The sequence below is a fragment of the Saccopteryx bilineata genome, chromosome 9 (assembly GCF_036850765.1).
Source record: "Saccopteryx bilineata isolate mSacBil1 chromosome 9, mSacBil1_pri_phased_curated, whole genome shotgun sequence".
NCBI classification, from domain to species: domain Eukaryota; kingdom Metazoa; phylum Chordata; class Mammalia; order Chiroptera; family Emballonuridae; genus Saccopteryx; species Saccopteryx bilineata.
The window spans coordinates 19,252,319-19,265,815 of record NC_089498.1 but is presented as its reverse complement, the minus strand read 5'-3'; the positions used below and the strand labels follow the sequence as shown (position 1 = coordinate 19,265,815).

At 42.9% G+C, this 13,497-nt stretch overlaps 1 protein-coding gene across 4 annotated transcripts in view; it reads right to left on the bottom strand.

Moving 5' to 3' along the window:
* The window catches only part of TANGO6 (transport and golgi organization 6 homolog), a 219,086-nt gene extending 206,689 nt beyond the window's left edge, over positions 1-12,397 (bottom strand). For 3 of the 4 annotated variants that reach the window (XR_010727094.1, XM_066243180.1, XM_066243179.1), the window contains exons 1-2: positions 12,242-12,387; positions 735-1,375 (exon numbers count right to left, since the gene is read on the bottom strand). Coding sequence is in view for 3 of the 4 variants with exons in the window: in XM_066243180.1 (XP_066099277.1) it covers positions 735-1,375; positions 12,242-12,338 (738 nt within the window). In the remaining variant the exon portion in view is untranslated. Of the gene's footprint in view, positions 1-734; positions 1,376-12,241 lie in introns of all 4 variants that reach the window. The other variant, XM_066243181.1, reaches the window with a different exon arrangement.
* Positions 12,398-13,497: the final 1,100 nt, after the last annotated feature.

Genomic DNA, 13,497 nt, shown 5'->3' with positions numbered 1-13,497 from the left:
CCTCTCATGGGGAAGTAGTGGTCCCTGTAATGTTATACTTGTGAGTCTTGTCTTCCCAATTAATGTGGGAGCTATTTGAGAAAAGGACTATGTCTTACACTTCTGTAATTTCCACAGCACTTTCATAGTCCAGATATTCAAATCCTTACCTACTGAGTGTCAGCAAAACACAGGCACATACTCCTAACAACTAATAATGACAATAAACATTGACTGAATTAAGCAGTGAACCAGGTGCTTTATCTACTTTATCTCATTTAGTCCTCCCAAGAACTTAATGAAGGAGGTATGAATAGTTTAATACTAATAGTAGTAGTAATTACTTTTTGATGAGCACTATTGGGGATTAGGCTAGATACTTTATACACATTAACTTTAATCCTCACAACCACCTTCCAAGGAAGGTATTGTTATACAATTTTATAAAAAAGAAAACAGAAGCTCAAAGAAAGACCCTGCAATAGCTGTTCCATAAAATGACAAGAAGGGACAGGTGAAATGGACTCCCCAGGCATGCAAAGGACTAGCATCTAATAAATGAAAGCTCCAACACCCTAAAAGGATTCACTTATCTACTGGATATGCTTTGACACTGAATAGGAATCCTAGATCTTTCCATCAGTCCCTTTCCAAAGAAATAAGAATTATCTTTTATAACCACACACAAATATATACACATAGTCATACAGACTTACACAGACACACCCACACAGTCTCTCTCAACATATATTTACCTCTTCCTCAGGTTTCAGTGGTTTTCTCTTGGGTGGGCAGAATCCCAGTTGGCACAGACCTGCTGCAATATCCCCAAAATGGCGGCAGAAAATCAAGCTCCCCAGAGATGCGTGCTGGGCAACATTTAGGAGGACCCTGCAGCTGATATACAGTCTCTGGGTCACATCGGGGGCAGCATCGAGACACACCACGTCTTGAACAACAGCCCCAAACTCGGTCCTGCATCTCAAAGGGACTCCGACACCAGGCATGAGATAGGGGCAGACACCCAAGGTGACCACAAACTGTAAAACTGACTGGACAGTCTTCTGCTGTGAGATACTAAGTGTATCTGGGCTCAGGGCAGGAGCAGCTTCCGGAGTTTTGGGGTTGGGTTTACCTGGAGTGAAATCGGCTGCAAGGTGGACCATGGTTTCCTTCAAGCACAAGAGCAATAGTAAGGTTTGAGAGGTAAAATTCCAGGTGACATCCACAGAGTTTTGGGGCCATTCTGCCTTATTAGCAATTTCATCTCTGAGGAGTTTCAATTTCTTCCAGTGAGGATCCTGCAGAAATTTGTCCTCCAAAGCAGACAGGTTAGATTTTAAAGTAGCCAACAAGACGTCATGTTTGGTAATCTGTAGTGAACTTGAGCCTGATCCTTTAAAAGAAGAGAGAGTGAGAGAGAGAGAGGTAATATACATGGAGATGAATTGTACTTCCTGCTGCAGGAATGCCTTGCCCACTCCAGTTCATCCTCTGAGGCCTGGCTCGACATCATTGCCTCCAGAAAGCCTTCCCTAACTGTGCACCCCAGCCTAGGCAGAATTCAAGACCACATTTCCTCCCTTCCCACAACACTCTGGATGCAGTTAGAACAGTATCCCTAACATGTTATATTTCACCTAGTTTATTTCTATTCCACTTGCGTTCTGAAGGCAGAGGCCATGTGTTAGTTATCACCCTGGGCTTCAATTGCAGCCAGAACAGAAATTTAGAAAGCTGAACATTTACCTCCAAACATTGATTTAGTCAAACTGTTCTAGGTGCAGCCATTAAATTATATTGAACATGATTTAATGACATGTTCATTAAATATATTTTAAAGTGAACAGAGTTCATTTTAGATATGAAGTTTATGGAAAAAATACAAATGACTTTTAAACACAGAAATATGATCAGCCTGACCAGGTGGTGGCACAGTGGATAGAGTGTCAGACTGGGACACAGAAGACCCAGGTTTGAAACCCTAAGGTCGCCAGCTTGAACACGGGCTCATCTGGTTTGAGCAAGGCTCACCAGCATTGAACCCAAGGTCGCTGGCTTGAGCAAGGGGTTACTCACTCTGTTGTAGCCCCCAGTCAAGGCACATATGAGAAAGCAATCAATGAACTAAGGAGCCACAATGAAGAATTGATGCTTCTCATCTCTTTCCCTTTCTGTCTGTCTGTCCCTATCTGTCCCTCTCTCTGTCTCTGTCACACACAAAAAGAAAAAAATATATGATCAGCTTTGCTCCTAAAAGAAAGGTAAATTAAGCCTATATTAAAATGGCATTTCCCATCTACCAACAGGCTAAAATCCAAGTTTTATAACACATGATGTAGCAAGGTTTGGGGGAAATACACGCTATCATACATTGTTGGTAAGAATTACATGGTACCTTCCCAAGGAGAGAAATTTGGCAATATCTAGCAAAATTACATAGGCATTTAACGTTTGGCCCAGCAGTTCCACTTTTAGGAATCTATGATATACAGGCAAAAATGACATATACACAAGAAATTCATTATAGTGCTTCTTATATTAACAAAAAACTTGAAACTAAATGTCCATTAATAGAAAGCTGATTAGATAAACAATGTATATCCATATAATGGATTACTTGCAAAAAGGAAAAGGAAAATTTTTAGTGTAACACTGTGCAGTGATCTTAAGACATTAAAATTTAAAAGTAAAGGATAGAACAATGTATATAGTATGCTACCTTTTGTGTGAGAATGGAAGGGGATATGGAATAAATTATTTGCTTTTGTTTAAAAAAAACAGTGAAAAAACAAATTAAAAACTAAAGTGAGTTATCTATAGAAAGAGAAAAGAATAGTAAGGAGCAAATAGGAATCTTCCTCTTTGGCGTTATTTTTTAAATTTTATAGTGAATATATATTGTTTCTGTACTAAAAAAAAAAAAAAAAAAAAAAGGCCCTGGCAGGTTGGCTCAGCGGTAGAGCATTGGCCCAGCATGTGGAAGTCCCTAGTTCGATTCCCGGTCAGGGCACACAGGAGAAGCGCCCATCATCTTCTCCACCCTTCCCCCTCTCCTTCCTCTCTATCTCTCTCTTCCCCTCCCACAGCCAAGGCTTCATTAGAGCAAAGCTGGCCCAGGCACTGAGGACGGCTCCACAGCCTCCGCCTAATGGCTCCAGGTGCAATGGAGCAATGCCCCAGATGGGCAGAGCATCACGCCCTGGTGGCCATGCCGAATGGATCCCGGGTGGGCGCATGCGGGAGTCTGTCTCTCTACCTTCCTGCTTCTAACTTTGGAAAAATATATTTTAAAAAAGCAAAATAGTTATTTTAAGGATATAAAAAGTAGGTAGTATATGAAACCTTGTAAAAAAAAAAAGTATTTCCCAAAATGCAATCTCTAAATAGTGGGATTAAGGCCATTTTAATTTTCTTTAGTTTCTCTAAAAAGTTTTAAGCTGTACTATAAAGAATATAAACTACTTCATAAAAATAAAAAATACAATAATATTGTTCTTTAAAAATAATGAGAACGAGAAGAATTTGCCAGTACTTCTCTGTCCAGGGTAAGTGTTCGGACCCACAGGCATGAATATGTGGTTCCTCTGGCTAAAAATACCTGAAATGAGAATAAGTGCTTTCACAGCTTGTTGCTGCTAACCAGTGAGATCACTACACAACTCTACATGACCTCCTGTGACTTTATAAGATCTTTGAACCCAAACATGGGACACAAAGAAAGTGATAAAACAAAAGCTGTTTATCAAGAGCCCCATAATAAAGTAGTCTTCTCTGCCCTCTACTGGTGATAAAAGTAAAATCTACTTGAAAATAAAGATATTCCCTTAAAGCTGCAGTTCTCAGTGTGGTACAAGGACTGGGGTTTTGAGAGGGTTTCCCAAGATTCTCTCAGGAGTCTGCAAGGTCAAAAGTATTTTCATGTTACTAAGACATTATTTGCACTCGGAAAATTATAAAACATTGATAAAAGAAATCACGGAAGAAACAAACAAGTGGAAGCATATACCGTGCTCATGGTTAGGAAGAATAAATATCATTAAAATGTCTATATTACCCAAAGCAATTTATAAATTCAATGTAATACCGATTAAAATACCAATGACTTACTTCAAAGATATAGAACACATATTCCAAAAATTTATATGGAACCAAAAGAGAACACGAATAGCCTCAGCAATCTTGAAAAGGAAGAATAAAGTGGGAGGTATCACACTTCCGGATATCAAGTTATACTACAAGTCCATTGTACTCAAAACAGCCTGGTACTAGCATAAGAACAGGTATATAGATCTGAGAACCCAGAAATAAACCCACACTTTTATGAACAACTGATATTTGACAAAGGAGGTAAGAGCATACATTGAAGTAAAGACAGCCTCTTCAACAAATGGTGTTGGGAAAATTGGACAGCTACCTGCAAATAAATGAAACTAGACCACCAACTTACACCACTCACAAAAATAAACTCAAAATGGATAAAAGATTTAAATGTAAGCCGTAAAACCATAAGCATCTTATTAGAAAATACAAGCAGTAAGCTCTCTGACATCTCTCACAGCAATATATTTGCCAATTTAACTCCACAGGCAAGTGAAATAAAAGACAGGATAAACAAATGGGACTATATCAAACTAAAAAGCTTCTGCACAGCTAAATACAATAAGAACAGAATAAAAAGACAAACTACACAATGGGAGAATATATTTGATAATATGTCTGATAAGGGGTTAATAACCAAAATTTATAAAGAACTTGTAAAACTCAATACCAGGAAGACAAACAATCCAATCAAAAAATGGGTGAAAGAGCCCTGGCCGTTTGGCTCAGTGGTAGAGCGTCGGCCTGGCGTGCGGAAGTCCCGGGTTCGATTCCCAGCCAGGGCACACAGGAGAGGCGCCCATCTGCTTCTCCACCCCTCCCCTTCTCCTTCCTCTCTGTCTCTCTTCTCCTCCCGCAGCCGAGGCTCCATTGGAGCAAAGATGGCCCGGGCGCTGGGGATGGCTCCTTGGCCTCTGCCCCAGGTGCTAGAGTGGCTCTGGTTGCGACAGAGCGACTCCCAGATGGGCAGAGCATCGCCCCCTGGTGGGCATGCCGGGTGGATCCCGGTCGGGCGCATGCGGGAGTCTGCCTGCCTCCCCGTTTCCAGCTTCAGAAAAATACAAAAAAAAAAAAAAAAATGGGTGAAAGAAATGAATAGACACTTCTCCAAAGAGGACATACAGATGGCCAATAGGCATATGAAAAAATGCTCAACATCACTAATCATTAGAGAAATGCAAATTAAAACCACAATGAGATATCACCTCACCCCAGTCAGAATGGCACTCATCAACAAAACAACACAGAGTAAGTGCTGGCGAGGATGTGGAGAAAAGGGAACCCTCCTGCACTGCTGGTGGGAATGTAGACTGGTGCAGCCACTGTGGAAAACTGTATGGAGATCCCTCAAAAAATTAAAAATCGAACTGCCTTTTGACCCAGCTATCCCACTGTTAGGAATATACCCCAAGAACACCATAGCACTATTTGAAAAGAAGAAACGCACCCTCATGTTTGTGGCAGCATTGTTCACAATAGCAAAGATCTGGAAACAGCCCAAGTGTCCGTCAGTGGATGAGTGGATTAAAAAGCGTTGGTACATATATACTATGAAATACTACTCAGCCATAAGAAATGATGACATCAGATCATTTACAACAACACGGATGGAACTTGATAACATTCTACTGAGTGAAATAAGTAAATCAGAAAAAACTAAGAACTATATGATTCCATACATAGGTGGGACATAAAAATGAGACTCAGAGACATGGACAAGAGTGTGAGGGTTATGGGGTGAAAGGGAGGAGAGGGAGGGGGTTGGGGAAGGGAGGGGCACAAAGAAAACCAGTTAGAAGGTGACGGAAGACAACTGGACTTTGGGTAATGGGAATGCAGCATAATCAAATGTCAAAATAACCTAAAGATGTTTTCTCTGAACATATTTACTCTGATTTATCAATGTCATTCCATTAAAATTAATTAAAAAAAAAAAGACATTATTTGCCTGACCAGTGGTGGCACATTGAATAGAGCGTCGACCTGAGATGCCGAGGTCCCAGTTTCAAACCCCAAGATCCCCTGCTTGAGAGCAAACTCAACCGGCTTGAGTGCGGGGTCACCAGCTTAATCATGGAATCAATAATATGATCCCAAGGTCACTGGCTTGAAGCCCAAGGTCACTGGCTCGGCTTAAGCCCCCTGGTCAAGGCACGTTGATCGCTTTACATCTTCCCCCCCACACATACACACACACAAAGACGTTATCCACCTTTTATGCTCTCATAAGTATACCAAGTATGAAGAGGTCATGGAGTTCAGATTCCATGTTGCAACCAACCTTTAAGAAATTACCTCAACTGACCAGTAGTGGTGTAGTGGATAGAAAGTCAGCCTGGGATGCTGAGGTCCCAGGTTCGTTCGAAACCCCAAGGTCACCGGCTTGAGTACGGGTTTGCTGGCTTGAGCATGGGATCAGAGACATGATCCCATCCATGGTGGCTGGCTTGAGCCTAAAGGTCGCTGGCTTCAAGTCAAAGGTCGCTGGCTTCAAGTCCAAGGTAGCTGGCTTGAGCAAGGGGTCACTGGCTCAGCTGGAGCCCCACCACCACAGTCAAGGCACATATGAGAAGCAATAAACAAACAACTAAAGTGCCACAACTACAAATTGATGCTTCTCATCTCTCTCCCTTCCTTTCTCTCCTTCTCTCTAAAAAAATAACCTCTTGTTTTTAGTAGAGTATAAAAGAATACACCCAATTATCTGAAAAGGTGATAGAAATTTCCTCCATTTACCAGCTACATATCTATGTGAGTCCAGATTTTCTTCATCTATTTCAAACAGAACAACCTATCATAACAGATTGAATAGAGAAGCAAATATAAAAATTCAGCTGTCTTCTAATAAGCCAGACATTAAGGAAATTTGCAAAAATGTAAAACAATGGCACTCTTCCCAAGTTATTTTATTTTGCAAAATATATTTTTCATTAAAAATGTCATTATGTTGCCCTGGCCAGACAGCTCTGTTGGTTGGAGCATTGGCCTGAAGCACAGAGATTGCCAGTTCGGTCCCTAGTCAGGGCACATGCAGGAATGTATCAATTCTCCTGTCTCTCTCTCTCTGGCTAAAATCAATAAATAAATTTTTAAAAAGTTTTTTAATGTCTTTATGTTAGCCCTGGCTGTGTAGCTCAGTTGGTTAAAGCATCATCCTGATATCCCTAGGCTGTGGGTACAATCTCCGGTGAGGGAACATACACGAATCAACCAATGAATGAATAAATAAATGGAACAACAAATCGATCTCTCTCCCCCACACACTTCCTCTCCAAAATCAATAATTTTCTTCAATAGAGAAAAACGTTATTATGTTAATATGTAATGGGTTTATTAATGTTATTTTTAAATAAATGTAAAAGGTTTCTCTTAATGTCTCAATTTCTTTTTTTGTTTTGTTTTGTTTTTAAGTAAGAGGAGGGGAGATAGACAGATTCTCACATGCGCCCTGACCAGAATCCACCTGGCAACCCCAGTCTGGGGCTAATGCTCGAATCAGCCGAGCTATCCTCAGTGCCCAGGGCCAATATGTGAACCTGTAGAGCCACTGGCTGCAAGAGGCAAAGAGAGAGAGAAGGGGGAGAGAAAGGGGAAGAGAAGCAGATGGTCGCTTCACATGCGCCCTGACCAGGGATTGAACCTGGGACATAGGCACGCCAGGCTGACACTCTATCCACTAAGCCAAACAGCCACAGCCAAGGTCTCAATTTCTAATACAGTAAATATTGACACATATATACCACAGAAAATTTCTTTTATGTCCTCAGCAATTTTTTTTTTTTTTTTTTTTTTTTGCATTTTCTTTTCTGAAGCTGGAAACGGAGAGACAGTCAGACTCCCGCATGCGCCCGACCGGGATCCACCCGGCACGCCCACCATGGGGCGACGCTCTGCCCACCAGGGGGCGATGCTCTGCCCATCCTGGGCGTCGCCATGTTGCGACCCTCCTGGGCGTCGCCATATTGCGACCAGAGCCACTCTAGCGCCTGGGGCAGAGGCCACAGAGCCATCCCCAGCGCCCGGGCCACCTTTGCTCCAATGGAGCCTCGGCTGCGGGAGGGGAAGAGAGAGACAGAGAGGAAGGCGCGGCGAAGGGGTGGAGAAGCAAATGGGCGCTTCTCCTATGTGCCCTGGCCGGGAATCGAACCCGGGTCCTCCGCACGCTAGGCCGACGCTCTACCGCTGAGCCAACCGGCCAGGGCGTCCTCAGCAATTTTTAAGAGTACACAAGAATGCTGAAACCAAAAACTTATCATCCGCTGTCTTAAAACAATGTTTTCCAAATTCCAGTCACATAACATTTCCACAATTTCTGCCATTTATCTGAGTATACAAGCTCTATTGTGATTTAATTATTCCTTCAAATTAAGTCATTTTTAAAAAACTTAAATTAGTAATAGCTAATACACAGTTCTAAGTGCTTTATGTATTTAACTTGATCCTCACAACAACTCTGCAAGGTAAGGACTGTTATTACTTATTATTATGAGTTCCAGGGTATATTCAACTTGTGCAGTCTCACTCCAGATTCAAGTTCTTGATCACTATTCAACCTCAAATATTTCTCTACATACCACCCAGAACCATCCCTATTACATGCAAGAAAATGCTGCCCTCGTGAACACCATCAGCTATTCTTTCCAATCACCAATTTAAATGTCTGTGCTTTGTGACATTTAAAAGCAGACTTCATGATTTGTGTGGTACTTTTTATTAAGTTCAAAGTACAAAACAATGTGACATGCAAGAATAATGATACAGCTTCATTATCTACAAATTACTGGGTTTTTCAGCCCCTTCCCCTCATATAATTCAGCTAGTGACAGAGTGCAGTAAAATTATATTTAGTATAAAGTTATTTTTTAAGAAAACTATTTCTGAGATAGATGGCTCCCCATTTTCTACAATCAAAACACAAAAATTGGCCCTGGCCGGTTGGCTCAGTGGTAGAGCGTCGGCCTGGCGTGCAGAAGTCCCGGGTTCGATTCCCGGCCAGGGCATACAGGAGAAGCGCCCATCTGCTTCTCCACCCCTCCCCCTCTCCTTCCTCTCTGTCTCTCTCTTCCCCTCCTGCAGCCAAGGCTCCATTGGAGCAAAGATGGCCCGGGCGCTGGGGATGGCTCCTTGGCCTCTGCCCCAGGAGCTAGAGTGGCTCTGGTCACAACAGAGCCACACCCCAGAGGGGCAGAGCATCGCCCCCTGGTGGGCAGAGCGTCGCCCCCTGGTGGGCGTGCCGGGTGGATCCCGGTCGGGCGCATGCGGGAGTCTGTCTGACTGTCTCTCCCCATTTCTAGCTTCAGAAAAATACAAAAAAAACAAACAAAAAAAACACACAAAAATTAACAAACCCCTTTCAAATTCTGCTTACACAATTCCTAAAAATGGAGATGGAGATATACTTCTTTGCCCCATGATTGAGAAGAGGAATAAAAGGCAAGGGAAGAAAAATGCTTAATGCAGCAGAACTTTTGGCGGCTCAAAACTGAAAGACTGTTGGTATCTTTCTTCCTCTCTATGTAATTCCCACTGAGATTCAATTCTTCCTCCTCCTGTGGCCTCCCACAGCCTCATCCCTCGATAACTTAGTTATCCTGCCATCTTGAAAGTCTTTTGGTTTATATGTATAGTAGTACCCTCTCCCCAAACAGACAAGATGCTTGAGAGCACAGGTTGTTACACACTTTTGTATCTCTAACAGTACTGAGGATAGAATACTATACAGTTAACTCTCCATAAGTGTTACCTCAAAGGTAGTCAATTTACAGGTCAAAAACTGTTTAATCCACAGGATGTAATTTTTTTTATTGATTGATTTTAGAGAGAGGCAGAGAGGAGAGCATTCATTTGTTCTTCTACTCAGTTGTGCACTCATTGGTTGCTTCTTTTTTTTTCTTAATTTTATTTATTTATTTATTTATATTTTACAGAGACAGTGAGTCAGAGAGAGGGATAGACAGGGACAGACAGACAGGAACGGAGAGAGATGAGAAGCATCAATCATTAGTTTTTCGTTGCACGTTGCAACACCTTAGTTGTTCATTGATTGCTTTCCCACATGTGTCTTGACCGTGGGCCTTCAGCAGAACAAGTAACCCCTTGCTGGAGCCAGTGACCTTGGGTTTAAGCTGGTGGGCTTTTGCTCAAACCAGATGAGCCCGCACTCAAGCTGGCGACCTCAGGGTCTCAAACCTGGGTCCTCAGCATCCCAGTCCGACGCTCTATCCACTGCGCCACCGCCTGGTTAGGCCATTGGTTGCTTCTTGTATGTACCTTGACCAGGGATCAAACTGCAATCTTGGCATTTTGGGACCATGCTCTAACCAATTGAGGTAACCAGCCAGGGCAAAGAGATATAATTTTAATCAATATTTTCATCCTGTCTCCTCAACACCCCTCTGTCCATCAGGGACATCTGAATACTCATAACGCACGGGTATTTTTAAATTTCCTCAGCACTCTCTCTCTCTCTTTCTCTGTCTCTCCTCTCTCTCCCTGTCTCTCTCCTCTCAAAAAAAAAAAAAAAAAAAAAAAAAAAAAAATTTCCTCAGCAGCTGATACGATCAAAGAATGCAACAGGCAGATTTGCACAATGTATAATAGACTATATATGAAAAATAATATCATACTAAATATTCTTTTTCAAATAGGAATGCTTGGATTCTCATAAGGAAAATGAGTTCATTTATGTAATTCCACCACATACTCTTTGAGATTTAGAGGTCTTCCATCAATGAAGTTTGGGAGTGTTCAGTATGATATAGCCGTAGACAACAAGTGCTCTCTCGATTAGCAAGTTAAAACTCTATTTTGCTGTTTACTTCTTCATTAGGGCAAAGTAGTGGTTATCATACCATAATGAAAGCCTTCTGAATTCAAATCCTAACTTTGCCCACTCACTAGACTGCCACTCTGACACTGTACCTGAAGCTTGGTTCCAACATCTGTAAAATGGAATATAAGTAATACCCAGCTCATGTGATTGTAGTGAGAATTCAATGATGTCTATGTAACCAGCATAGTAGGGGATGGATACTTTCTAGGCACTCAATTACTATTAATAACTTCTTTTAGCCTGACTTGTGGTGGCACAATGGATAAAGCATGCACCCAGAATGCTGAGGTTGGGGGTTTGAAGCCCTGGGCTTGCCGCTTGAAGGCACATACAAGAGGCAACTACCCCCCCCCTTCTCTCGCTCTCTCCTCTCTCTAAAACCAATCAATAATTTCTTTTAAAACTTGAAAAAAATAATAACTTTTCACTTCCACCAGGTATGATATAATGTTTGTGGGGGAGTGAGAGTGAGGGGGGATCAGAAAACTTGAGATTTGGAACATCACCTCACCGGGCTTCATGTACCTTACCTTGCTCGTCCTAAACCCCTCCCCCCAAAATAAACACTCCAACCCTGTCCTGTCTCAAAGCTCCATATATCATCTGAGGCTCCACACGGAATCATTTGCTTTGGTCTGAGAAGGGGGAGTTCTGCAGACCTCGGTTCTAGGTCTGCGCCCTGTCCCTAATTTGACCGCATGATCTTAAGCAGGTTACTTATGACTTCTGTGAGGCTTGGGTACCCTCAGCTGTCAAAGGTGAGTGCCAGGCTAACCCACTCCCAAGATCCCTCGGGTTCTAAATTGGGAAGATCTTGTCAAGTCACCACGAAAGATTAAAAGTGACTATAAATACGTTCCAAACTGTAAATCCCTAAATGCTCTCCCCCCAACTCAGCTCAAACGTCACTGCTTCCTTTTGGGGGACTCCTTGGCATTTCGCACAAATCTCCGGTGTCCACGTTAGCCCCTACGTCCTCAGGAGGTAGGGACCTCACTTTCTCGTCGCTGACGCTGTCCCCGCAGACCCCGCCTCAGAGGGCGGCCGTAAAGACTGAATGAAACCACGTACCCGGGCGCCTCCACAGTGCCTGGCAGGTGGTAAGCGCTCCAGAGACATTGGTCAGTATCAGTATTCAACGAACCCCATCCCTCCTTGAGCCTGAGTTTCCTTAAGGGTAAAATGAGGCTGGACAAACCATGCCCAAAGCCCCCCGGGGCGGGGCGGCCTTAGGGCCGCAGCCCGGGAGGCCTGAGCGGCGCACCGTGTGAAAGGCCAGCGGCCCTGAGAGTTCCGAATGCAGCCCAGCGCCAAGGTCCGTCCTCTTACCTCCCGGGCTCAACAGTAGCTTCAACGCCTCCAAAATCCGCTCCAGACCGCAAATTTCCAGAGCCCCGCTGCCCGTAGCTTGCCGGGAGTCCGCCATGACAGGAGTGGCACGCGCCGCTGGCGTCCTGCTCAGGTGCCTCCGCGGACCCGGCCACGCCATGTTGAGTGTGTCGGGAGCCGCACTGCGCTGGGGGCGGGGCCACCGGCGTGAGGCGGGGCCGACTTGGTCAGGAACGCCTACTTTATATATTTTCTGTCCGGTCCCCTTATTCCCGGGGAAAAACCCACGGTTAACACAACCTACCTAGATGCACAATTAACTGCTACATCAAGAAGAAAATTAGAAGTAGTTTATCATGAAATAATATGTATTTCAGAATGAAAATATTATATACCGAAACACTGGGAAACCTAATGCAGCAGACAGAAAATTGGTCAACCCAGAACTAACAAGTCTATTGGCATCCAATAGGTATCGATGACTGTTTTACTGAAACAGAATTCATAGTGAAGACCTCTGCAAGTTAAGGTTTCCTGTCTTCTAAAGCCACATGTGATAAGTGGAATGGTTGCATTCTATATTCCATTTCCCTAATTTTTTTTAGTATTAAAAAAATTATTTATTGATTTTAGCGAGAGAAGAAAGGAAAGAGATAGGAACATCAATCTATTTCCAGCAACCTCTGTGCTTCTGAGGATGCTCAAACCAACCAAGCTATCCAGCCAGGCTGTATTCCTAAATTCTTACCTTACCAGTCTGAAAACCTTAGTCTCTGTGCTAACCCCCACCACCAACTCCACTACAAAAGATGTCACTGAACCTTGTTTTCATTTATGTTAAAGGGAAGGTTTTATTTTTATATTACTGCTCCCTTTAGCATCGATCACATCCTTGTCAGAGGGGAACATTTCCTCTCCTTACTTAGGTTCTGAGTATGGAGTCCTATGATTTAAACTGACAAAGACAGATTGGCAAGAGAAAAAAATAGATTTTTATTCACATCCTAGAGAATTCACAGAAAAATGTGACTCAAAGAAGTGGTTAGAATTTGGGGCTTATATGCTGTCTTAACAGGGAACAGGAGGGAGAGAAAGGGCAGTGAAGGGAAAACAAGTGACTTTGAAAGATGAATGGAATGAGCCCTTAGGAGAATAGATGGGAGATACAATAGTTTTGTGTCAATATTTGTTCAGGTGATTTCTTATCCTAGTGGTGCCAACTTCCAGTCTCTGGTGATAGAGGTCAATCCTCCCTG